The sequence below is a fragment of the Carex rostrata genome, chromosome 5, assembly GCF_964058835.1.
Source record: "Carex rostrata chromosome 5, lpCarRost1.2, whole genome shotgun sequence".
Taxonomy (NCBI): Eukaryota; Viridiplantae; Streptophyta; class Magnoliopsida; order Poales; family Cyperaceae; genus Carex; species Carex rostrata.
In genome coordinates this window covers 1830525-1857532 of record NC_135922.1, presented here as the reverse complement: position 1 = coordinate 1857532, position 27008 = coordinate 1830525, and the positions used below count along the sequence as shown (strand labels likewise).

The 27008-nt window shown below is 31.8% G+C and overlaps 2 protein-coding genes across 5 annotated transcripts; both read left to right on the top strand.

Annotated features, from left to right (window-relative positions):
• LOC144554027 (cysteine-rich receptor-like protein kinase 19) lies at positions 1 to 26982 on the top strand. 4 transcript variants are annotated; one of them, XM_078302227.1, is made up of 8 exons: positions 1 to 81; positions 143 to 1057; positions 24450 to 24551; positions 24666 to 24826; positions 25302 to 25512; positions 25807 to 26044; positions 26162 to 26312; positions 26422 to 26982. In XM_078302227.1, exons 2-8 carry the CDS (start codon positions 241 to 243, stop codon positions 26707 to 26709), a joined length of 1968 nt encoding a protein of 655 aa, XP_078158353.1. In that variant the 5' UTR covers positions 1 to 81; positions 143 to 240; the 3' UTR covers positions 26710 to 26982. The 4 variants fall into 4 exon arrangements, with proteins under 4 accessions (XP_078158353.1, XP_078158351.1, XP_078158352.1 ...); XM_078302225.1 differs by lacking the exons at positions 1 to 81; positions 143 to 1057 and adding an exon at positions 22130 to 23020 and having other exon boundaries at positions 24447 to 24551; XM_078302226.1 differs by lacking the exons at positions 1 to 81; positions 143 to 1057 and adding an exon at positions 22131 to 23014 and having other exon boundaries at positions 24447 to 24551.
• LOC144554031 (receptor-like serine/threonine-protein kinase SD1-7) lies at positions 2349 to 2936 on the top strand. The gene is made up of 2 exons (XM_078302231.1): positions 2349 to 2497; positions 2607 to 2936. Exons 1-2 carry the CDS (start codon positions 2354 to 2356, stop codon positions 2892 to 2894), a joined length of 432 nt encoding a protein of 143 aa, XP_078158357.1. The 5' UTR covers positions 2349 to 2353; the 3' UTR covers positions 2895 to 2936.
• Positions 26983 to 27008: the final 26 nt, after the last annotated feature.

Below are 27008 nucleotides of genomic sequence, written 5' to 3'. Positions count from 1 at the left end.
AACTTATTATAGAATGAGCCTAGCCATGGAAAAACTAACCCTAAGCCCTAAAATAAGTTTGACTTGGCCCAAATAGCAAATGTTTGGGCCAAGTCAAATATTAGGCCGATTCAAACTAATTTGGGCAGTTTAAACTTCAAAGAGAGTTATAGTCAACTTTATTAATTACCATTCTGACACATAATTGCTCTATGAAAAGAGCAAATCATCCTCCTGTTTTCTATTCCAAAAGCCACAAACATGGCATCTCATTGTAATTCATCTCCACAAAGCTCCTTGCGCCTGTTTCTCCTCATCTTTGCAACAATCTTTCAGCTTGCTACTTCGGCCATCATTTTTCCCATGTGCTCTGATTCAAACTTCACGACGAACAGTACCTACGAATCTAATCGCAACACAATGCTCTCTAACCTTTCTTCGGCTGGATGGCCCACCGGCTTCTCCTTTCAAATCCTTGGAGAAGCCCCTGACCAAGTTTTCGGCCGCGCACTATGCCTCGTCACATATAATTCTTCTGAATGCGAAACATGCCTCCTAAATGCGGTAGAAGCAATAAAAACCAATTGTGCACTTAGCATAAGAGCTGGTTTATGGTATGATCGTAACTGCTTCCTCCGGTACTCTAATACCAACTCCACCATCTCTGACGAAAAGTCATGGTCGATGATACTCTACAGCACAGCTAACGTCTCAAGTCCCATCTCAAATCCCGACAAATTTCAAGATGTGTACAGCAATCTGATGGATAGCCTTGCAGATAGAGCAGCTAATTCCACAAATTTGTTCAAGGTTGATACAGCAAAATATAATGCAAGTATAACATTTTATGGACTGGTGCAGTGTATTCGAGACATTTCGCGAGACGATTGCTATACATGCCTACAGCAATATAGATCCCAGCTCCGAGCCTATGCAGAGGGGAAGCAGGGTGGGACCATGTCAGGCTTCCAATGTTACATACGTATGGAGCTTTATCCATATTTTGATCTTTCTCTTATCGATGCAACGCCCCCTGCCTTGCCTCCTGAGCTCTCTCCCCTGCCAAAGAAAAGTACTGGTATGCACAATTATAATTAATGAACTAGTATAAATTTCTTCTCATGTGTGCCAATAACTGGTATCGGAACATAACCAGTCAATAAAAACCAAGTCAGGTACTTTTAAAACCTGAATTTTGGTATTTGGATGATCTAATAACAAGTTATGGTAAATCTGAACAAAGTCTGGTTTAATTCCAAGCAATGGATCTAATTCCATGCAAGACTATTAGTAGCATGGTTCTGAAAATCGGAATCGGAATCAGAATCAGTCACTTGGTCATGAAATCAGAATCGGATAAATCGGACTGAATCGGATCGGCAACTTAGATTTTTTTGGCAGAAACTTATTTTGTACTAAATAAAATAGAAAAATTGATATTTTGATAGTTAACAGTTTAAATATTTATAACACTCATAATAATTAAGTTCTGATGGATAATAATTAATTTAATTTGCAGTGTAATTACTTAAAATATTAAAATTATCTAATTTTAATAATAAAATAGACTATTTCATAAAATAATAATAAAAACGTTAATGATATTCACAAAAGAGAAATAAAATATTTAATTTCTACATTTTATATTTTCTTAACAATCACATTTAATTTGTAATATAGTACAATCTCATTCTTTACTTTATCCAAAAATAAATAAACAAACCACGGTGTTTGCATCTCCTACACTAGTTAAATATAAAAACAATAATTAATGGCTTCGCAGGCTACAAGCCGGCACTCAAGCAAACCAGTACACTTTTGAGTCTTTGACCAAGTATTTTGTTCAACAGAAAAAAAAATAGTTGTGGGATCACGATATAAAATGGACAAGGTTTATCATGAACCACTGCAAATTCGAATTTTCTATAGTACAAAATTATACACCAAGTCTAGGTATAGAAATAACTAAAGATTCTTCCTCCTAACTCTGCGAAGGACTTCCCCCTTTCTAATTTTTTTCTGAGCACCATTTCCTTCTTCAAAAGATGCAAAACTGAACTTAAAACTCAAATCAATAACAATGATTTTCTTGCTCTCAACCTCAAGATACAACAGAAAGCTAAGGCGGGAGACCAAATCAGTCTAGGACAATGATTTTCACTGCCCATGTACTGACTAAGGCGGGAGACCAACAGTAAACTCGGTGTGACTCGGCCGGAATCGGCTTGACTCGGGTGAACTCGGCTGGAAAATAAAAAAACTCGGCCGAGTCAAGCACTATTCATCCGATTTTTGCTCAAAAACTCGCATAGGCGCGAGACTTGGGTGAAACTCGGCTCGGTTCTGTCCGATTCCAAGTTAACTCAGCGGTTACATGGCTCCAGAGTATGCATCAGAGGGTCTTTTCTCAATGAAATCAGATGTATTCAGCTACGGTGTATTGCTTCTAGAGATTGTAAGCGGCAAAAGGAATATGGGTTTCCACCAATACGGACACTTTCTCAACCTCCTTGGATATGTAAGCTAGGAGCTCACTTTTCTACATTGAAATTACTTGTACTCGATTTAATCTCAGGAACAAAATATAATTCCTATTAAAATCTAGCATTTTTTTTTTCCTTTTTCAGGCATGGGTTAGATGGAAAGATGGCAATTTTTCTGAACTAATTTGCCCAACATTAACCCAAGTGTCCCAAAGACAGATAGAGAGATGCATTCATGTGGCTTTATTGTGTGTACAAGAAAATCAAGTTGATCGACCCATCATGTCAGATGTGATCGTGTTTCTTACAACAGAAAGTATAATCTTACCAGAGCCTAAGCAACCAGCCTATTTCAATGTAAGAGTAACGGAGGAAGCAGTGGGATCATGCTCTATAAATTATGTCACCTTGACCAACCCAAAAGTGAGATAATTTTACTAGAAAAAATTACATCAATTACAATGGAAGTACCTTGCATGGATTAACATAACAGCTCAATTCATTCTTTCCTTTATTCTTTCTATTTCATCCTGTTTCCTTTCTTGTGTATTTACCGTTGTTTTTCTTTCCTTTTTTGATGAGTATTCAAGCGATTCTCTAAGCCTTCAACAATATTATATATAGTTTGTAATGTAGATTGTAAAGATAATGAGATATACATCAATAAAGCAATTAATTCATTAAATTAAATAAATTTCATATAGTATCAGAGCAATGATAAAGATTGTTGAATTTTAGAGATAGATAGTATAAAATGAAGAGAGAAAATTATATTGAGAAAAAAAAGTATTTTTCTTATTACAAAATTTCCTATTTATAATTACAAAGCTCCAAAACTAGCCGTTGGTACTATTTCCTATTTTAGTAATGAAGGTACACGTTACCGTTATCTATCTATATTTGTAAATAAGTAAATTTCTATTTCTATATTAATTAAATAATGAGATCTATAATTTAACACTCCCCCTCAAGCTAGGAATGTATATATCAGATAATCCTAGATTGCTAGTAATCCTTTCAAATGGATTCGGGTCCAAGCCTTTGGTGAAAATATCCGCAAGTTGATCTTCACTTTTAACATACGGTGTTTCTATTTCTTTTGCTTGAACTTTCTCTCTAATGAAGTGGCAATCTACTTCTATATGTTTCGTTCGCTCATGAAACACGGGATTTGATGCTATGTGTCGTGCCGAGTTGTCATCACAAAACATTTTCATAGGTTCTTGAGTTTTAAACCCCATGTCTGACAAAAGTTGCTTAATCCAAGTTAATTCGCTTGCGGTTGATGCCATGGCACGATACTCCGCTTCGGCACTTGAACGTGCCACAACATTTTGTTTCTTGTTTTTCCATGTGACTAAATTTCCGCCTACAAATGTGCAAAAACCGGTTGTCGATTTTCTATCGAAGCTTCCGGCCCAATCTGCATCGGAATAGCCACATATGTTGTTAGAGTTATTGTTTTTCATCAAAATGCACCTTCCGGGATTCCCTTTTAAATATCTCAAAATTCTATTTATAGCTTCTAAATGTGGTGTTCTAGGTGAGTGCATGAACTTACTAATTTGGCTTATGGAAAAAGATATATCCGGACGAGTAACCGTTAGGTAGATTAATTTTCCTACAAGTCTTTGAAATTGGTTCATATCTTTTATTGGTTCACCATCTTCACTATTCAATTTATGTTTGTAATCAAATGGGGTAGAGGCCGGTTTGCATCCTAGTTTGCCGGTTTCTTTTAATAAATCAAGTGTATATTTCCTTTGTGAGATAAAAAGTCCTTTATTTGAAAATGCCACTTTTATTCCTAAAAAATACTTGAGGTATCCTAAATCTTTTATATCAAAATTTTCTTTTAATTGTTTTTTTATTGTTTGGATATGTTCAAAATTATTTCCGGTAACTATAATGTCATCTACGTATACTAGAATTAGAGTTGTGTTGGTTCCATCACAATTGGTAAATAGAGAATGGTCGGCATTACTAACCTTAAAATTACAAGAAATTAAATAAGAGCTAAGTTTGTCATACCATGCCCTTGGAGATTGCTTCAATCCGTAGATTGATTTATTTAGCCTACATACCAAGTTAGAATTGTTTTCCAATTTATGACCGAGTGGTAATGTCATATACACCTCCTCTTCAAGTGTTCCTTGAAGGAAATCATTTTTAACATCCATTTGGTAAAGGTCCCAACCATTATTTACGGCAATAGAGAATAAAATTCTAACGGTATTCATTTTTGCCACCGGTGCAAAGGTTTCATTATAATCTATTCTACAGGTTTGTGTAAACCCTTTGGCAACTAATCTTGCCTTATACCGTTCTATGGTACCATCACTATTATATTTGATTTTATATACCCATTTACATCCAACCGGTTTCTTATTTTTTGGTAAGAGGACTATTTTCCAAGTTTCATTTTGTTCTAAGGCATTAAGTTCTTCTTTCATGGCTTTGCACCAAATTGGATTTTCAATGGCGTCTTGATAATTGTTTGGTTCTAATTTATTTTCAACACAAGTGAGAAATGTATGGTATTCGGATGAAATTTTGTTATAAGAAACAAAATTTTCTATGGGGTATTGAACCGTGTAGGTTTCATAATCTCTAAGTCTAGTTGATGGTATTGGTATCCTAGGTGACCTTCTAATTCCTAAATTATTTTGTACTAAACCTTCACTTGTGTTATTATTAATTTCACTAACTTCATTTTCACAAATATTGGTTGGTTCACAATTTAAGTCATCCATGTAAGGCATCACAATGTGGTTGTTTATATTTGTTTGGTCAAATACTTTTTCTTTGAAGTATGGCTCATTTTCAAAAAATGTAACATTTCTAGAAAGATATAATTTTTTGTTAATTGGATCATAACATTTATAACCCTTTTTGTAATATGAGTATCCTAAAAATATAGTTTTTTGTGACACAAAATCAAGTTTATCTTTTCTTTTGATATGCACAAAACTTGTGCAACCAAATATTCTTAAATGGTCATATGTAATTTTTTGTTGGTAGATGATTTCTAACGGACTTTTATTACATAAACCCACACTTGGTAGTCTATTAATTAAATGTGTGGCACATAGTAGGGCATCCGACCAATAAATTTTAGGAACATTATTTTGAAATAGTAAAGTTCGTGTCATTTCTAATAAATGTCTATTTTTTCTTTCCGATACTCCATTTTGTTCCAGAGTATTTATGCAAGTTGTTTGATGTATGATTCATTTTTCTCTACAAAGGTTTGAAAATTTGTTGTTTATAAATTCAGTTCCATTATCCGATCTAAAAATTTTGAGTTTGGCATTAAATTGAGTTTCTATAAGACATAAGAATTCAAAAAAACACCCAAACACTTCATCTTTAGATTTTAATAAATACAACCAAGTAGTTTTTGAGAAATCATCAATAAAAATAACAAAATACTTAAATCCATTATATGAATCAATTGGGGCCGGTCCCCATACATCGGAGTGAACTAAATCAAATAAAGCCTTAGTTTTGCTAAAGAAAGGTACAAAAGGAAGCTTTGTTTGCTTAGCTAACTTACATGTTTCACAATTCATATAATTTGAATTTTTAAAATCTAAAATACTACTTAAAGTCTTATCGGATGGATGCCCAAGTCTCTTGTGCCATAGATCAAAATTAACGGTCTTTGCGGAAGCACACAAATTAAATTGCTTGGAGTTCAATAAATAATGTCCGTTTTGTAAAAATCCCTCACCAATCTTGACTCCGGTTTCCCGGTCCTGAAATACGACGTTTTTACAAGAGAAAATTGCATTACAATTTAATTGTTGTGTTAATTTATTTATAGAAAGTAAGTTTATGGGAAATGTTTCTAAGTATAAAACATTTTTAATTAACTTGTTACATAAATTAATTTCCCCTATGCCATTTATTGGTGCCTTCATGCCATTTGCAACTAAGACAAATTTATCATTCTTGGTCGGGTTTATATTTGATAACAATTGTTTGTTACCAAACATATGGTCGGTTGCTCCACTATCTATAATAATTTGGTTAAAAAATAAATCTTTTGAGTTAGAGGCAATACCACATGCACTAGGGGTGTTTTGGCTCCCAAGCAGCGCAGAAAGATGCTCCATAGCTTGATGCACTTGATCCCCAGCGCCATATCCACCTCCTGACCCGTTTATTGACCCGCCAGTGCTATAATAAGCTCCTGACCCGGTTGAACTTGACCCGCCAGCGCAATTCTGCCCCTGACCCGGTTGAACTGACCCGCCAGCGTCATATGGGAACTGACCCGCTAGACCTGACCCGTTTCCGTAAAAAACTGAGTTAACGGGTCCGCCTAGTTTATTGGGTCCGCCTAGATGATCAACATATCCGCCAGACTGGCTAATGGGTCCGAAATAACCAGTAACGGGTCCGCTATTTGTAATGGGTCTGAACATTGGGTCGCTGAATCCTCCAGAGTGGCTAATGGGTCCGCCTGGATACATGTGGGTTCCCAATCCGACTTGATTCGGACCCGTTAGTCTATTGACCCCTTCTTCTTCGTTTGAAACCGCGTATGTTTTATTTTTTTCACCGTTTCTTCCCCAATTTTGCCCATCTCCTCCTTTCTCTCCTCTAATTTTTTTAGGTTTGAGATGCGGATAGAGAAACCAACACCGATCTTGAGTGTGACCCTCTCTTTTACAGTGATTGCATTTTTCATTTTTGTTTTGATTTGGTCGATTTTGATTGAAATTGGGGTTTTTTACGGCTAAACCACGAATCTCGTGTTCCTCAGATTTTGTGATCTGTAGACCACCCATGACTGACCTCCTACTTTCCTCTTGTTGAATTAAGTTTTGAATTTGAGAATAAGAGGGAAGAGGTACCGTAGTCATGATTTGAGACCTTACCGCTTCATAGCTCGGATTTAACCCGGCGAGGTATTGAAAGATGTCATCTTCTTCATCTCGTTTCTGAAGTGTGGTCAGATCTGTGGTTAGAGGCCGGTAAGTCCGAAGTTCGGCCTTTTTCTTCTTAAGAGCACCGAGGTACTCGGTATTACTTCTTGTTCCTTGCTTTTCTTGTTGGATTTCTTGCATAAGTTGATAGATATGGGAAAAATTATTTTGTTGCCCGTACATGGTTTTTACGGCTTCCCACAACTCATACGCCGTGTCGGCCGTCTCGAAGAGGTCGGCTACGGTTGGTTCCATTGACAACATGAGCAAGGTTATGATTCTATCATTTTTTGTTCTCCAATTTTTTGCTGCCTTTTTTTCAATTTCGGTCTTATTTTCTGGATTTACTACCGTTGGCTCTTTCATCTCGCCGGTGATATATTCTAACACCTCCCGACCACTTAGAGCTCTATATCACTAGTGGAAAATATGGAATCAGGATCGGTTATATACACATATCAGTAACGGAATCCAACCGATCCTGATGAAGGCGATACTGATACTATCAGGATCGGTTTTATATTTTTTAAAGAACCGTTCCAAATAGAAACTAATAGGATCGGTTTTTTCATAAAACCGATCTTAATAGTAGTTATCTAGATCAGTTTTTGAATAAAAACCGATCCAGATAGGAACTATTAAGATCAGTTTTTATATAAAAACCGTTCTTGATAATATTTTCGAATATTTTTTTTTATTAAAAATTTCATATCTATATCAGTTTTTGAATAAAAACCGATCCAGAAAGGAACTATTAAGATCAGTTTTTATATAAAAACCGTTCTTGATAATATTTTCGAATATTTTCTTTTATTAAAAATTTCATATCTAGATCAGTTTTTGAATAAAAACCGATCCAGATAGGAACTATTAAGATCAGTTTTTATATAAAAACCGTTCTTGATAATATTTTCGAATATTTTTTTTTATTAAAAATTTCATATCTAGATCAGTTTTTAAATAAAAACCGATCCAGATACGAACTATCAAGATCAGTTTTTATATAAAACCGATCCTGATACTTTTTTTTTTGTTGGAATGAGGATCTGAAATCTGGATCGGTTTTTAAAAAAATAACCGATCATAATAGTAGTAATCTGGATCGGTTGTTTAAAATAACCGATCCTGATGTTTTATTGAAGCTAAAAAAAATATTTTTATTTATTTAACCAGCTTCCATATATATTTTGCTGGCCAGCATCCTAAATATATTTTTTTTTGCACAGTAAGAAACAATAATCAAATATCATATACACATCATAAATTAAATATCATACACATCTTAAATTATTACAAAAAATTCATGTTCATACAAAGTTTTGTGAAGCATTACATATTATAACAAGAAATTTAAATCCAAAAAAAATTAATTAACAAACATACAAGTGACTAATTGAGCTATTTCTTCAATTAACACACATTTATGCAATTAATGTAAAGCACAACAATAAAAAAATCAATAATTACCTCTTTTGCAATCACATCACTTGAGATTAAAAAAGATCCTAAAAATAAAAACAAATGTAACAATTAGATGGAAAAACATTTTACAATAAAAAATACAAAAAAATGTGTTTTTAAAGCATAATAATGAGAAAATTATATAAAGTTAATACCGTAATAGTTGATCGGCCGAGCCGGAGGTGCGAGAGGCTCGGCTTTGAGAGGAAGAGACGGAGAGAAAGAGAGAGAGAGACACGGAGGAGAGGGAGAGACGGAGACAGAGAGAGAGACACAAAGAGTACAGAGGGAGAGACGGAGACAGTGAGAGAGACGCTAAGTTGAAAATGAGAGGCGCGGAATGAAAATAAGAAGAACCCTAAGCAGGTTATATAGGGAGTTATCATTAGGATCGGTTGTTTATAAAAAACCGATCCTAATAGTATCAGGATCGGTTTTTTATAAAAAACCGATCCTAATACTAATTTTTTTTGGCGGGACTAACTTTGAAAAAAATAGTATCAGGATCGGTTTTTTATATAAAAACCGATCTTGATAAATTTTTTTTTCAAAATGGGTTCTGCAAAAAAAAAAAAAAAATCAGGATCGGTTTTTTATAAAAAACCGATCCAGATACTATCAGGAACGGTTTTATTGCTAAAAACCGTTCTTGATAATTTTTTTTTTTTTTTTTTTTTTTTTTTTTTTTTTTTTTGCTGCAGAACCAACTTTGAAAAAAAATAGTATCAAGATCGGTTTTTTATAAAAAACCGATCCTGATACTATATATAAGAAAGATCACTGCGGTAAACCCCACTCATATTGATGGTCTATCAACCATCAAACGGCTACCATTTATTTTCTTTTCTGTTGATAATGCATGTACACAGATAAATATTAAGAAAAATGTGAAAAATATCAAATTTATTTATTTGTGTTTGTATGGCCAAATCAACTCTACTATGATCAATTTTGTACAATTTTATTATTATTAATGGCATCAAATTGTTAAATGGAATGCAGACCGTTCATTTCTGCATGATCATCCAACGGTGGGTCTGTAATTAAATGACATGTAATAATTTTTAAAATGATCAAGATATAACATGGAACATTAATAACGTAAAAGTGCCGAAGGCCCGACAACTGTAAGTTTTGATCCAACGTAAATTATTTACGGCCGTGCGATGTTGCTATATTGTTTTGCTTTGATGAACTAGTACACGAATCCCGAATTGTACCAAATTTTATAATGGTGAAATTAATATGACATTCTTTCATTTTAACGGTTCCGATCGACCAAATGCTAATATTCGTATTCGTTCCTTCACAACCCCACACAACAAGGGTTCAAGTCCTATGTATATTATTATATGGCACAAGTCATTGATGCATCATGCATGATTGTATAAAAAAATTCAATAGTCAAAATGACTTCAAAATGAAATATCAATGTCAAATAACTAATTATATTATCACATAAATTTTAATAATGTAAATTACATTAATTTTCATCAAAAAATATTTATAATTGAACCATATGCCATATACAACAACCATATATATATATTCTATTAATCACCACACTAATTACATATACAACAACCATATAATTGAACCATATGCCATATACAAAAAAATAGTATTAGAATTGGTTATTTGAAATAACTGATTCTAATACTATTTTATTTTCAAAGTTGTTCTTAAAAAAAAAAAAAAAAAAAAAAAATTATCAAGAACGGTTTTTAGCAATAAAACCGTTCCTGATAGTATCTGGATCGGTTTTATTGCTAAAAACCGATCCTGATGCTATTTTCTGATATATATTTCATTTGTTAGATGTATTTAAGTTATCTGAGAAATATATATATAACCAGAGATTATTTAAAAAAAATAAACAACTTGTTTGTGTTTGTATAATTGTTTGTTTAATTATTTATTTGTTATTTATAAATTAATACCATAAAATTAATTGCTTAATTGATGTCATGAACAAATGGAAACGAATTCATATTACTTGAGATAACAAAATATATATGGTTAGACCAAGACCATATTGATTCGAATTTTATCAGACGGTTCATATATAGGATGTACATAGGGAATTAAATATCTTTAATTTGACATCTTTAAAGAAATTAATTCAATTATAAACCTCTTTTTAAAAAAATATATATACTTGAAAGCTGACCAGGTTTTACAATGCTACCTTTAAAAAAAAAAAAAAAAAAAAAATTATCAAGAACGGTTTTTAGCAATAAAACCGTTCCTGATAGTATTTGGATCGGTTTTATTGCTAAAAACCGATCCAGATGCTATTTTCTGATATATATTTCATTTGTTATATGTATTTAAGTTATCTGAGATATATATATATAACCAGAGATTATTTAAAAATAAATAAACAACTTGTTTGTGTTTGTATAATTGTTTGTTTAATTATTTATTTGTTATTTATAAATTAATACCATAAAATTAATTGCTTAATTGATGTCATGAACAAATGGAAACGAATTCATATTACCTGAGATAACAAAATATATATGGTTAGACCAAGACCATATTGATTCGAATTTTATCAGACGGTTCATATATAGGATGTACATAGGGAATTAAATATCTTTAATTTGACATCTTTAAAGAAATTAATTCAATTATAAACCTCTTTTTAAAAAAAAAAATATACTTGAAAGCTGGCCAGGTTTTACAATGCTACCTTTTAAAAAAAAAAAAAAAAAAAAAAAAAAAAAAAAAATTTATCAAGAACGGTTTTTAGCAATAAAACCGTTCCTGATAGTATTTGGATCGGTTTTATTGCTAAAAACCGATCCAGATGCTATTTTCTGATATATATTTCATTTGTTATATGTATTTAAGTTATCTGAGATATATATATATAACCAGAGATTATTTAAAAAAAAATAAACAACTTGTTTGTGTTTGTATAATTGTTTGTTTAATTATTTATTTGTTATTTATAAATTAATACCATAAAATTAATTGCTTAATTGATGTCATGAACAAATGGAAACGAATTCATATTACCTGAGATAACAAAATATATATGGTTAGACCAAGACCATATTGATTCGAATTTTATCAGACGGTTCATATATAGGATGTACATAGGGAATTAAATATCTTTAATTTGACATCTTTAAAGAAATTAATTCAATTATAAACCTCTTTTTAAAAAAATATATATACTTGAAAGCTGACCAGGTTTTACAATGCTACCTTTAAAAAAAAAAAAAAAAAAAAAAAAAAAAAAAAAAAAAATTATCAAGAACGGTTTTTAGCAATAAAACCGTTCCTGATAGTATTTGGATCGGTTTTATTGCTAAAAACCGATCCAGATGCTATTTTCTGATATATATTTCATTTGTTATATGTATTTAAGTTATCTGAGATATATATATATAACCAGAGATTATTTAAAAAAAATAAACAACTTGTTTGTGTTTGTATAATTGTTTGTTTAATTATTTATTTGTTATTTATAAATTAATACCATAAAATTAATTGCTTAATTGATGTCATGAACAAATGGAAACGAATTCATATTACCTGAGATAACAAAATATATATGGTTAGACCAAGACCATATTGATTCGAATTTTATCAGACGGTTCATATATAGGATGTACATAGGGAATTAAATATCTTTAATTTGACATCTTTAAAGAAATTAATTCAATTATAAACCTCTTTTTAAAAAAAAAAATATACTTGAAAGCTGGCCAGGTTTTACAATGCTACCTTTAAAAAAAAAAAAAAAAAAAAAAAAAAAAAAAAAAAAAAAAAAAAAAAATTTATCAAGAACGGTTTTTAGCAATAAAACCGTTCCTGATAGTATTTGGATCGGTTTTATTGCTAAAAACCGATCCAGATGCTATTTTCTGATATATATTTCATTTGTTATATGTATTTAAGTTATCTGAGATATATATATATAACCAGAGATTATTTAAAAAAAAATAAACAACTTGTTTGTGTTTGTATAATTGTTTGTTTAATTATTTATTTGTTATTTATAAATTAATACCATAAAATTAATTGCTTAATTGATGTCATGAACAAATGGAAACGAATTCATATTACCTGAGATAACAAAATATATATGGTTAGACCAAGACCATATTGATTCGAATTTTATCAGACGGTTCATATATAGGATGTACATAGGGAATTAAATATCTTTAATTTGACATCTTTAAAGAAATTAATTCAATTATAAACCTCTTTTTAAAAAAAAAATATACTTGAAAGCTGGCCAGGTTTTACAATGCTACCTTTAAAAAAAAAAAAAAAAAAAAAAAAAAAAAAATTATCAAGAACGGATTTTAGCAATAAAACCGTTCCTGATAGTATTTGGATCGGTTTTATTGCTAAAAACCGATCCAGATGCTATTTTCTGATATATATTTCATTTGTTATATGTATTTAAGTTATCTGAGATATATATATATAACCAGAGATTATTTAAAAAAAAATAAACAACTTGTTTGTGTTTGTATAATTGTTTGTTTAATTATTTATTTGTTATTTATAAATTAATACCATAAAATTAATTGCTTAATTGATGTCATGAACAAATGGAAACGAATTCATATTACCTGAGATAACAAAATATATATGGTTAGACCAAGACCATATTGATTCGAATTTTATCAGACGGTTCATATATAGGATGTACATAGGGAATTAAATATCTTTAATTTGACATCTTTAAAGAAATTAATTCAATTATAAACCTCTTTTTAAAAAAATATATATACTTGAAAGCTGACCAGGTTTTACAATGCTACCTTTAAAAAAAAAAAAAAAAAAAAAAAAAAAAAAAAAAAAAAAATTATCAAGAACGGTTTTTAGCAATAAAACCGTTCCTGATAGTATTTGGATCGGTTTTATTGCTAAAAACCGATCCAGATGCTATTTTCTGATATATATTTCATTTGTTATATGTATTTAAGTTATCTGAGATATATATATATAACCAGAGATTATTTAAAAAAAAATAAACAACTTGTTTGTGTTTGTATAATTGTTTGTTTAATTATTTATTTGTTATTTATAAATTAATACCATAAAATTAATTGCTTAATTGATGTCATGAACAAATGGAAACGAATTCATATTACCTGAGATAACAAAATATATATGGTTAGACCAAGACCATATTGATTCGAATTTTATCAGACGGTTCATATATAGGATGTACATAGGGAATTAAATATCTTTAATTTGACATCTTTAAAGAAATTAATTCAATTATAAACCTCTTTTTAAAAAAAAAAATATACTTGAAAGCTGGCCAGGTTTTACAATGCTACCTTTAAAAAAAAAAAAAAAAAAAAAAAAAAAAAAAAAAAAAAAAAATTATCAAGAACGGTTTTTAGCAATAAAACCGTTCCTGATAGTATTTGGATCGGTTTTATTGCTAAAAACCGATCCAGATGCTATTTTCTGATATATATTTCATTTGTTATATGTATTTAAGTTATCTGAGATATATATATATAACCAGAGATTATTTAAAAAAAAATAAACAACTTGTTTGTGTTTGTATAATTGTTTGTTTAATTATTTATTTGTTATTTATAAATTAATACCATAAAATTAATTGCTTAATTGATGTCATGAACAAATGGAAACGAATTCATATTACCTGAGATAACAAAATATATATGGTTAGACCAAGACCATATTGATTCGAATTTTATCAGACGGTTCATATATAGGATGTACATAGGGAATTAAATATCTTTAATTTGACATCTTTAAAGAAATTAATTCAATTATAAACCTCTTTTTAAAAAAAAAAATATACTTGAAAGCTGGCCAGGTTTTACAATGCTACCTTTAAAAAAAAAAAAAAAAAAAAAAAAAAAAAAAAAAAAAAAAAAAATTATCAAGAACGGTTTTTAGCAATAAAACCGTTCCTGATAGTATTTGGATCGGTTTTATTGCTAAAAACCGATCCAGATGCTATTTTCTGATATATATTTCATTTGTTATATGTATTTAAGTTATCTGAGATATATATATATAACCAGAGATTATTTAAAAAAAAATAAACAACTTGTTTGTGTTTGTATAATTGTTTGTTTAATTATTTATTTGTTATTTATAAATTAATACCATAAAATTAATTGCTTAATTGATGTCATGAACAAATGGAAACGAATTCATATTACCTGAGATAACAAAATATATATGGTTAGACCAAGACCATATTATTTCGAATTTGATCAGACGGTTCATATATATGATGTACATAGGGAATGAAATATCTTTAATTTGACCTCTTTAAAGAAATTAATTTAATTATAAACCTCTTTAAAAAAAAAAAAAAAAGTACTTGAAAGCTGGCCAGGTTTTACCATGCTACCTTAAAAAAAAAAAAAAAAAAAAAAAAAAAAAAAAAAAAAAAAAAAATTTATCAAGAACGGTTTTTAGCAATAAAACCGTTCCTGATAGTATCTGGATCGGTTTTATTGCTAAAAACCGATCCAGATGCTATTTTCTGATATATTTTAATTTGTTATATGTATTTAAGTTATCTGGATCGGTTATTATGTATAGACCCGATCCAGATGCTATTTTATGATATATTTCAATTAATAAGATTTATTTGAGATATTTTAATTATCAGGATCGGTTTTTGTTGGAAACGGATCCTGATACTATCAGGATCGGTTTTTACTAAAAACTGATCCAAATGATTGAACTATTAGGATCGGTTCTAAAATAAAACCGATCCTGATAGTATCAGGATCCGTTTCCACAAAAAACCGATCCTAATAGTAATAAACTAGGATCGGTTGTTACTAAAAACCGATCTGAATAGTTTTTTGGATCGGTTTTTTTAAATAAACCGATCCAGATACTTATTAGGATCGGGTGTCCATATAACCGATCCAGATAGGCCGATCCTGATTTCTGTTTTTCCACTAGTGTATGCAGCCTTTGCCCATGATAAATAGTTTTGGCCATTGAGCAAAATATGTGTTAGCTTTTGTTGCCCTTGCCCTTCTTGAGTCATTTTGATTTTTGCAGATTTTTGCTATTTTTTGGTACCGACTAGTTTTGTTAGTTTATGTGGTACTTGGGCGGTATATTTCAGATCTGTTGCTCTGATACCATGTTGAATTTTAGAGATAGATAGTATAAAATGAAGAGAGAAAATTATATTGAGAAAAAAAGGTATTCTTCTTATTACAAGATTTCCTATTTATAATTACAAAGCTCCAAAACTAGCCGTTGGTACTATTTCCTATTTTAGTAATGAATGTACACGTTACCGTTATCTATCTATATTTGTAAATAAGTAAATTTCTATTTCTATATTAATTAAATAATGAGATCTATAATTTAACAAAGATCATCAAACTACATACCGATAAAAGAGAATTACATTCCAGTAAAGTGGCTTTGCCAAAATTAATCAAAGTGGCTCATACTCAAACCTCCGACCAGAGACGACGACACTCACTAAGGCTCCGGTCAGGAAATAATACAGTCAACCGTTGGGGCCACTACTCCATTTTCCATTCGTCAGGAAGAAAGTTCAGAAGTATTACCAAAGAACCCATTATCTTTCAATTCAAAAGCAAAGTGGCCAGGAAGCATTTTTTTGGTAAATTTTCAAAATTTTCAGCATATTTAATTAACTATTCGATCGACAGTAGATAAAATAGTTTGTATCATAGACTCAAGTGCTGCGAACCATATGACTCGTTGATTATAATTGTTACAAAATTTAGCTTATGTGTAAGCGTAGCTAATTAATGGTATCCAAGTACCAATACTTATAACATATTGTCCATTAGCAAAATCACACAAGAATTGAATTGCAACGTAACATTCACTTATAATTCCTTCAGATTCTGATGTGGCACTGAACCGGGAGCCAACTAATTTTGGTATTTCACCGGTGAGTTCATTGTTTGACACGTTAAAACATGTTAAACACGGTATCTGAGCTAGTAGAGATGGAATGGAGTCATATTTATATTATATAGTTTTCTTTGTCCTGTACATACTCCGACACTCCGACCTGTGTCTCTAGTACCATAGAAGCTGTTTGGCAACATCTCTTAATTCATACTATGATTAAGTCTTAAAGAAACTTAAAGAACCGATGTTTAATTAGTTGTAAGTGATAGCTAAGGAAGTTAAAAAGAGATGGGTTAAGACTCGGAGAAATAATTAAGATCCGTACAAAATGAGACCAAGGAGCCCTTAAAGAGGCTTAAGGAAATGTAAGGTAGCGTGAACTAAGGAGCTGCTTAAAATAAAAAGTTCAGATCAAACAAATTCGTCCCAGAGTTACAGGTGATTTAATTTTATAGTCAAGACTGAGTAGGTTAAATTCATCGTGACTTGGGAGCATTAATTAACTATCACAAATATAATGAATAATTTTGTATTGAATTAGATTTACCTTATATATAAATGAATATTGATTGTAAAAATTTTAATATTTTTTAGCTACATGGTTAAAGCTGAAAAAATGCTGCGCAACGGAGTAATACATTAAAAATGTATAGGCGCAGCCACAGAAGATCTGAACAAATTCCACGCGGGAAAGGCACCACTTTAGTAAAAAGGTGGGTAAGTATTTTAACGGAGAGCTTTTTACTTCATGCAGGGCAAAAATCGAGTGCATCACTGCATAATTTAATAACATTTACACTGAATGAAGTGAAAACTGACCTGTTAAATCTCTATCCTAAAACGGCTCTCCCATCCGACTCCAAAGCCCCAGATTTGTCACACGGTTGTCGGAAAAAGTAATCCATCCCGAATTCAATTCCGAACAGCCAACACCAAACAGCGTTTAACAGATCAACACGTAATCATTAGCTTTATGTAAAAAAAACACGGCAACCGTATCATTCTGCAACCGTGTGATGGACCTACAGGTTTGCTCCAGGGTATCTCGGGCCGGACACGGGTAATTCCGTGACGGACAACGGATAGAATGGGTACGAATACAACGGGTGCTCGGGTAAAACGGGCACAGATAGGTTTTTTTTCAAAAACTCTACCTTATCCGTTTCATACCCGTACCCGTCTCGGGTTCTGGGTGGATAGGCTGATTTTTTTTCACGGGTAGGGCAGTCCGGGTTCACGGATAGGCTGATTTTTTTTCTGTTTTTTTTTTTCTTTGTAAACCAATAAATTATAAATCCAAATTCATTTAAATTAAAATTTATTTGACATGGTTGTATATTTGAACTCAATATTTTTTTGTTATAATAAAATATAAATTAAAATTACTAATTATTTTAAAACAATGTTGCTCAAATCAATTACTTTAAATATAAATCAAAATTACTAATTATTTTAAAACAATGTTGCTTAAATCAATTACTTTAAATTGCATAAATTTAATTAATATATGTATAATATAATATATGTATATGTATATGTATATGTATATATAATATAAGAGGAGGGTTCAAATGCACCATCATTTGGTGCTCCACTATGCTACACATCCCTTATCTCCATTTTCAAAGTCCGAATGATCGATCCGAACCGCACAACATGATCTTCATAATAAAATATGCTTGGAGACCAAATTTTATATTTTTTATAAATTTTTTACTATTTTTTTTTATAGGTACAATATGACTTTATCGGATAGTCCACAATCTCCTTAAAAAATTGATTTTGTGTCTATCTTAAAAAATAGTAAAACAATTCAAGAAAATATATAATTTGGTCTCCAAACATATTTTATTATGAAGATCATGTTGAACGGTTCGGATCGACCGTTCGGACTTTGAAAATGGAGATAAAAGATGTGGAGCATATTGGAGCACCAAAATAATGGTGCATTTGAACCCTCCTCATAATATAATTACATATAATTATATATAATTTAGGTTTTTCTACAATTATATAATATAATATAATTATACAAAAAGCTAAATTACTCTATATGCAAACTAAAAAAATTCTACAATTAATAATTATACTACAAAAACCTAAATTATACTAAACAAAATACCGATCATTGTACGTCTACTGTCGAACGAAAACTTAAACTGAGTTTTTGAGGCACTAAACGATTTTTTTTTTAAATTCTGATGTTTCGGATATTCAGGGATGGTTCCCCGAGATGATATTCGAATCCGTCTCGTCCCCCTCCCCTTTCCAAAAAGTCATCATATGCGCAAATCCGACTTTTCTAGCCAAAGTTATGGCTGTTTAGAGTTTTTTCGAAAGCTAAATTTTGAAAATTCATAACTAACTGTAGAAAAGTCCAAATAAATTGAAATTTGTGTCAATTATATGTATTTTTTTAATGCTCTACATGCTGGTATAATCACTTTTGCATTTTGATCCCTGTATCAGTCCAGACTTGCTGATTTATCAGAAGAGGTCAAATCTGATATACATATACATATATTCCGTGTTTTAAAATGCGGCCGCATGCACTATGTATATATATGTATATATGTATAATATATGTATATGTATTTATAATATAATACATAGAGTGTGACTAAATGCATTCGATAGCACTTCGGCCGAAGTGCTACCGAATACATATTAGTCACACTCATAATACATGTATATATGTATGTATATGTAATATGATATATGTATATGTATATATAATATAATACATGTATATATATATGTATATGTAATATAATATAATACATGTATAATAGAGTAAAGCTAGGGTGTGATGTGCTCACCTAGAGAGTTTGGTGAGCACAACTCCAAAAGTTCATCGGATAGACTTTAAATGCCGAATTCAAACCGTTAAAATCCATGTACTTCATAAGTGATGCATGTACATGCAAAATTTTGAGAAGTTTCAAGTTTATTTGCTACACAGTCAAACGATCAAAGAAATTAACATTTTATAAGTTAATTTATAAGTTATTTTATATATTCAATTTTTATTATTTCTTTGATTGCTTGACCTTGCAGCAAATAAACTTGAAACTTTGAAAATTTTGCATGTGTATGCATCACTCATGAAGTTAATGGATTTCAACGGTTTGGATTCGACATTTAATGTCGATTCGATATACTTTTGGAGTTGTGCTCACCAAACTCTCTTGGTGAGCACATCACACCCTAGCTTTGCTCTGTATAATATATGTATATTACATGAGGAGGGATCAAGTTACAACATTTTTTGAGTTACAACAAGTTACAACAAGCATTATTTACATTTTCAAAGTTCAAATCGTCGATCCAAACCGTTAGATGTGATTTCTACAATAAAATGTGCTTGAAGACCAAATTTTACATTTTTTGAAATTTTTTTACTATTTATTATGGTGGGTACAAAAACTAGTCAAATTCATACCATTGAATTTTGTACCCATCTTAATAAATAATAAAAAAAATTCAAAAAATGTAAAATTTGGTCTCCAAGCACATTTTATTGTAGAGATTACATCTAACGGTTTGGATCGACGATTTGGACTTTGAAAATTAATGTTGTAACTTGATCCCTCCTCATATTACATATACATATAAGATAAATGCTAATGATTATTAAAAAAAATTATCAAATGTCAATCTAATCACTAAATATTATCACCATATTAAAACTTAATAGTACACCAAGTTACTATTTTATTCACATTTGTGGCTATTTTTTAGATATAGAAAACAATTAAAGTTTAACAACGTCAATAACAATATTTGTGGCTATTTTTGAGATGCCACCCGTAAGTTTGTAATTAAATTTAATATGAAATCTCGTTAATGTTTTAGTGTTGTCGAAAAAAACTGATTATTTTTCTATTAAAATGTTATAAACATTATATGTTTATAAGTGAAAAAAAATGTTATATGTTAATAAGTGAAAAAGAAATGTTAATCAACTCATTTTGTTAAGTTTAAAGAATTCAAGTATTTGAAATCGGAATTTTTTAAGAGGGTGGGGGAATTTCCGAATTTTTTTTTTCTTCTTTTTTCTGTTTTTTTTTTTCTTGATTTGAACTGTTGAGGGGGGGAGGGGGGGGCGGGGTTTTGAAAAAAATTGAAATTTTTTTTCAAAAAATGGATACGACAAGTATAGGGTACACGAGTACGGGTACAACGGGCGGGCACGGGTACAACGAGCAAGCACGGGTTCACTCGGGTCCGGGTTTTTTTTCAAAAAAACAGTGACCGGCCCGTTTAATACCCGTATCCGTGTACCCGTTTACTCGTCTATATCCGGGCACGGATATGGATACCCTGGGTAGCTGGTACGGGCGGACCGGTCCGGATTGAGCCCGGCCGGGTTTCAGCAAACCTCTAGATGGCCCAAGACTGCTTTCAGAAAGTCGCGCTGGAGCTTCGCGGCTAGATTCTCAACACTTGCTTGGAAGCTTACAAAACAGAAAGGTCCACACAATATCATCCGTTGGATCCAAGATCTGACGTCTCAAAAGTATCCAGAAGAAAACACGCTATTTCCTCTGTAACCCTGTCAATTCCGAAATCATATCCCCAGAGGTAACACAATATTTCTGTTTACATCTGGACCGTCCGATTCTGATCAAACTTTCAGATCTAAACAAGAATATTTCGTTACCAAATTAGTTGATTTGAATTCGTCAATTCCGAAATCATATCCCCTGAGGTAACACAATATTTTCCCTATGATCAAGATCTTATGTGTATAATGAGGTATTTGGGTATTTAAGAGTGTAAATAATTAGAATTAGATAATAAGAGTAGTTTAAATTAATTAATGAGAATAAAAAATTTTAAATATAAAAATTAGAGTCAATTGACTCGTTGTAAATATGTACTTTATCAATATATTACTAGTTGATATTTAATATATTTAAAGCCATTAATATTGAAAAAAAAACCTACGAAGAATAATCTTTTTTAAAATATTAAAACATATCTCAATAAAGTCGATATAACAACTCTATAGCACTAATTCTTCAAACACAAGACATCCCATCAAAATATTCTTGAAAAATTCATAATAAATATTAATACCAATATGTACAATATTGGTCCCGCAGATATAATATGTGGACCAATTAAATATAGAAATTCTACTGATTAAATGTTTTTTTTTCGAAGATAAAAATAAATATATTTTAAAAACCAGAAATTTAGTACACGCACAATTTAAAACAACAATTTCTTTTAATCTAAATAATAATTTAAAATATAAAATAAATATATTTAAATGTTAAATACACATAGAAGATAGAACTATTCAAAGAATTTATTATAGAATGAAAGAATGGGACGGTTGAACTTTTCCGGTTCAAAGAGACTTCTATAGTCAACAACCATTGTGACACGTAATGACCCTATCAAAAGAGCAAATAATCCTCGTGTTTTCAACCCCAAAAGCCACAAACATGGCCTCTCATTCACGTCCACAATGCTCCTTGCTCTTGTTTCTCCTCTTCTTTGCAACAATCTTTCAGCTTGCTACTTCGGCCATCATTTTGTTGAAGTGCTCTGAATCAAACTTCACGACAAACAGTACCTACCAATCTAATCGCAGCCAACTGCTCTCTAACCTTTCTTCGGCTGGATGGCGCACCGGCTTCTCCTTTCAAACCCTCGGAGAAGACACTGACCAAGTTTTCGGCCGTGCACTGTGCCTCATCCAAATAAATTCTTCTGACTGCCAAACATGCCTCTTAAATGCAGTAGAAGCAATAAAAAGCAATTGCACACGTAGCATAAGAGCTGGTTTATGGTATGATAACTGCTTCGTCCGGTACTCTGATACCAACTCCATCACCGCTGATGAAAAGTCATGGTCACACACAGTCTATGCCTTATATCAGATCTCAAATCCAGAAAAGTTTGGAGAAGTGTACAGCAATCTGATGGGTAGCCTTGCAGATAGAGTAGTAAATTCCACAAATTTGTTCAAGGTTAATACTGCAAATTATACTGGAAATATCACTGAGAATGGCGTGGTATATACTGGAAATATCACCTTATATGGACTGGTACAATGTATTCGAGACATTTCACCACACGATTGCTATACATGCCTAGAGCAATATATCGGCCAGTTCCAAGCCAGTGCATATGGGCAGCAGTGTGGGGCCACGGTAGGCTTCCAATGTTACATACGTATGGAAACCTATCAATATTTTAATCTTTCTCTCATCGATGCAACACCCCCTGCCTTGCCTCCTGAGCTCCCTCCCCTGACAAAGAAAAGTACTGGTATGCACAATTATAATTAATAAAATAGTTTAAATTTCTTCCCCTGTGTGCCAATAACTGGCATAGGAACATAACCGAAAGTATGGAACAGTTTGAATAGTCATATATTCGTTCATTCGCTCATTAGTCAATTAGTTAGTGAACAGCATTTTCTATACCGCGTTTAGTTATGTCACCTGTTGTATGTTTGTGGACCGTACCTGTCTTCTTCATGCTCAATGTTATGTGTAAGTCTAAATTATTGTTTGGTATATTATAACAAACTAATTGATAATTGTAGAGAAAATAAAATTGACTATTCAATGAAGAAAACAAGTTGTTTAGTCACAGCACCTCCCAAGTGGAGGTTAGATATTTGGTTGATGTAGCCATGTGGGACCTCTGGTTGAATGAGCGAGGATGTCTAAATAATGCCAAGCAAGACTATTAATAGTCAACAATGCCCACATCAATCAATCAATTAAATATTGTGGAAAATCAAGACGCATGAAACAAATACTAAATTCAGGTTAGGCCTAAGAGCAAACTAACAACAAATAATAAGTTGGAATAATTTTTCAAATTATACAATAGCTCACAGCAATCTGTTTTTAATAACCATGGTTACTGACTAGTTAATACAGACCTGGTTAATCTTGAATTTTGAACCAGCCATACTGGGCATGAGCTAACTCACGAATTTAGATAGCTGGATCGAGAAAAGGAGGACCCTCCTTTTAAAGAGAGATGGATACAAAAGAGAGGAGAGAGAGGGGGGTCCTCCAGATTTGATTCCCCTGGATCACATCCACAAGTTTTTTTACGACAAGTAAATATAAATATGCTGTGCCCGCCCTCAATGTCCTCAATTCCTCATAGCCCCTGTGCTCAGTGCATTTACAATTTTATTTGAACACATGATTCAAGTTGAATTATGAACCCTTACATTCCTAATTCAGTCTGTTGTCCCCATTTAGTGCGTTGTTTATTCTTAACAGATGCAAAATGCAGAACCAATATCCAAATTACATAACCACCTGACTTAAAATGCTGTCGTAATAGTCTAATGGTACGTGCTAACATTAATCGAACTGAACACTGATTGGTACTGTAGAACATTAGGATCTTAACAAACTCTTGACTCAATATATACAATTCAAACTCTACCGAGCTGGGACAGAAAATTACCCAGAGAAAATAATTATTTGCAATCCAAATAATTAACCCAAATCCGAAGCCGGCCAGACAATAGTTGAAACTTGAAAGTGATCTAACCTGAATCCAACTTGATGAACATTTGCCACCTAATTTCAACTTTCTGAACGTATTTATCCACTAGTTCCTTACGAATGTTGAATCTTTTTCTTCAGTCCTCATCTATGCAAAATTGCAAAATAACTAAACTATTGATATCTGTTGATTATTTCAGCCTCACAAATTTCTTCAGGAGGAAAGAGAAGGCGCCTCATTATAATCATCAGTGTATCAGTGGCATTGCTTATTATTGGCTGCTTCATTGGCCTTTTGTTGATCAGAAAACTGAGATACACAGGTTTAGCTCTTTATATAGTTGAACAGTACTTAATTGTCAACATGTTCATTTGCATGAAAATTTAGCTAACACTTTATACCTTCATTAATGATTTGGACTCTGAGATTTCTCAAGAAGAAGAAATGCTCACAAATAACAACAAAACACTGGATCTATGGAGCAGAGAACGAAGTGCAGATTTCCCCCTCTTCGATTTCAATGAAATAGCAAATGCGACAAGTAACTTTGCATTGGACAATAAACTCGGCGAAGGTGGATTTGGGCCCGTCTATAAGGTGCTTCCTATTTCCTTCCTTTACTTTCCTTTTTTCTTTGTTATTTATTTGAATTGTTAATTTTTTATGGTAATTAAGAATGCAACTGCCATCTTACGTTTTTTGATTGATAAAAAGGTAATTACAAATTAAAGAGCTTAATGCAGTAGTGACAATAACCAAATAACCCCACTAATTATATTACAAGTATGATTCTATTGGTAATCCTATTTTGTTACACCCTCACAGCCCTTTTTGATCTAATCAATTGAAATCTCAGCAAATTTGAATCCATCGAGTTATATCTTGGACCGTGTCACTGACTACTATACGGATAGTCTTCCTTTTATCAGCAATAGAGCAAGAAAATCATTACTTAAAGTATAGGGAATCATTAAAAGAACCGACAAATTAGAAAAATGTATACAAATAATTTATGATGAAATTTAAAGAAGAATTTGGTTTTATTGTGATTAATTCGAAGTTCTTCTTCTAGGGGGTGCTACAAGATGGACTTGAGATAGCTGTCAAGAGGCTTTCTACATATTCGGGTCAAGGTCTAGTTGAGTTTAATAATGAAATCCAACTTATCGCAAAGTTGCAACACAGAAACTTAGTCCGGCTGGTCGGGTGGTGCATACAAGGAGAGGAGAAAATATTGATTTATGAGTTTATGCCTAACAAGAGCTTAGACTATTTCATTTTTGGTATGTCTCTAGAAACCTATTTTTGCAAGGCTTTTGTAATCTTGTATCAGTTTTTTCCTTATGTTACCATAATTAGAATATTAGTTCCATTTTGCAAAACTTATATTTCTTTATAGGGAACTTTTCTTTGTTTTTCATAGTACTTACTAATTCATCAGTAATAAACACTAGGGTTGTTATTAAACGTCATGCAAGACTACCAAGGAAATTTTGAGTGAGTTGTTGGAATGTAATAGCAAAGATAATTCAAATCATTTTCCAATATTACTGTATTAATAATTTGTTGTATCACAGATGAAACAAGACGAGTACTTCTAAATTGGGAAAGGCGATTTGAGATAATTGAAGGCATTGGTCAAGGACTCCTGTATCTCCACAAACACTCGAGGCTAAGAATTGTTCATAGAGATTTGAAAGCAAGTAATGTTCTCTTAGATGCTGAAATGAACCCAAAGATATCTGATTTTGGGTTAGCCAGAATATTTGGTCCCAAGGAGCTCCAAGCAAATACCAATCGGGTGGTAGGAACACAGTAAGTATATATGATGCTTACTATGTCTGTGAATAAGATAATGAAATTAGAAGAAATATAATATTCTAATGATTTATATCATCATATTATGATGTTTTTCTTCTTTATTTTGATCAGCGGTTACATGGCTCCAGAGTATGCATCTGAGGGTCTTTTCTCAATGAAATCAGATGTATTCAGCTTCGGTGTATTGCTTCTGGAGATTGTCAGCGGCAAAAGGAATGTGGGTTTCCACCGATACGGACACTTTCTCAACCTCCTTGGATATGTAAGCTAGGAGCTCACTTTTATACAAATAAATTATTTGTACTCAATTTAATCTCAGGAACAAAATAGAATTCCTGTTCAAGTATAGCATTTTTTTTTTCCTTTTGCAGGCATGGGTTACATGGAAAGATGGGAGTATTTCTGAACTAATTTGTCCAACATTAACCCAAGTGTCCCAAAGACAGATAGAGAGATGCATTCATGTGGCTTTATTGTGTGTACAAGAAAATCAAGTTGATCGACCCATCATGTCAGATGTGATCATGTTTCTTACCACAGAAACTATAATCTTACCAGAGCCTAAGCAGCCAGCCTATTTCAATGTAAGCGTAACGGAGGATGCAGCGGGATCATGCTCTATAAATTATGTCACCTTGACCAACCTAGAAGTGAGATAATTTTACTAGAAAAGATTACATCAATTACAATCGAAATACCATGCATGTAGGGGTGGCAATGAGCTGTTAAAGAGTGAGCTAGGTCACACTCATACTCAGCTTGTTGGTGTATCAAGCTGAGCGAGCGAGTTTGGATTTTAGGTCCCGAGCTAAAACTATTACTCAAGGCTAACTCGTGGCTTGTCCGAGCGAGCTGAGCTAGCTCGTTACTAACTTGGCAAATTTATGAATTTGTATATGTTATTTCCTGCTATATCTTAAATTTTCTTAATACATCTTATCAATTATGACTAAAATAA

What these genes read in the sequence shown, in the direction of transcription:
- LOC144554031 (XM_078302231.1), top strand. Translation starts at nt 2,354, where the DNA reads ATGGCTCCAGAGTATGCATCAGAGGGTCTTTTCTCAATGAAATCAGAT. An exon ending in TTCTCAACCTCCTTGGATAT is followed by an intron (nt 2,498 to 2,606) that starts GTAAGCTAGGAG and finishes TTCCTTTTTCAG; the next exon opens with GCATGGGTTAGATGGAAAGA.
- LOC144554027 (XM_078302224.1), top strand. Translation starts at nt 22,135, where the DNA reads ATGACCCTATCAAAAGAGCAAATAATCCTCGTGTTTTCAACCCCAAAA. An exon ending in GATTTGGGCCCGTCTATAAG is followed by an intron (nt 24,827 to 25,301) that starts GTGCTTCCTATT and finishes TTCTTCTTCTAG; the next exon opens with GGGGTGCTACAAGATGGACT. An exon ending in CTTAGACTATTTCATTTTTG is followed by an intron (nt 25,513 to 25,806) that starts GTATGTCTCTAG and finishes GTTGTATCACAG; the next exon opens with ATGAAACAAGACGAGTACTT.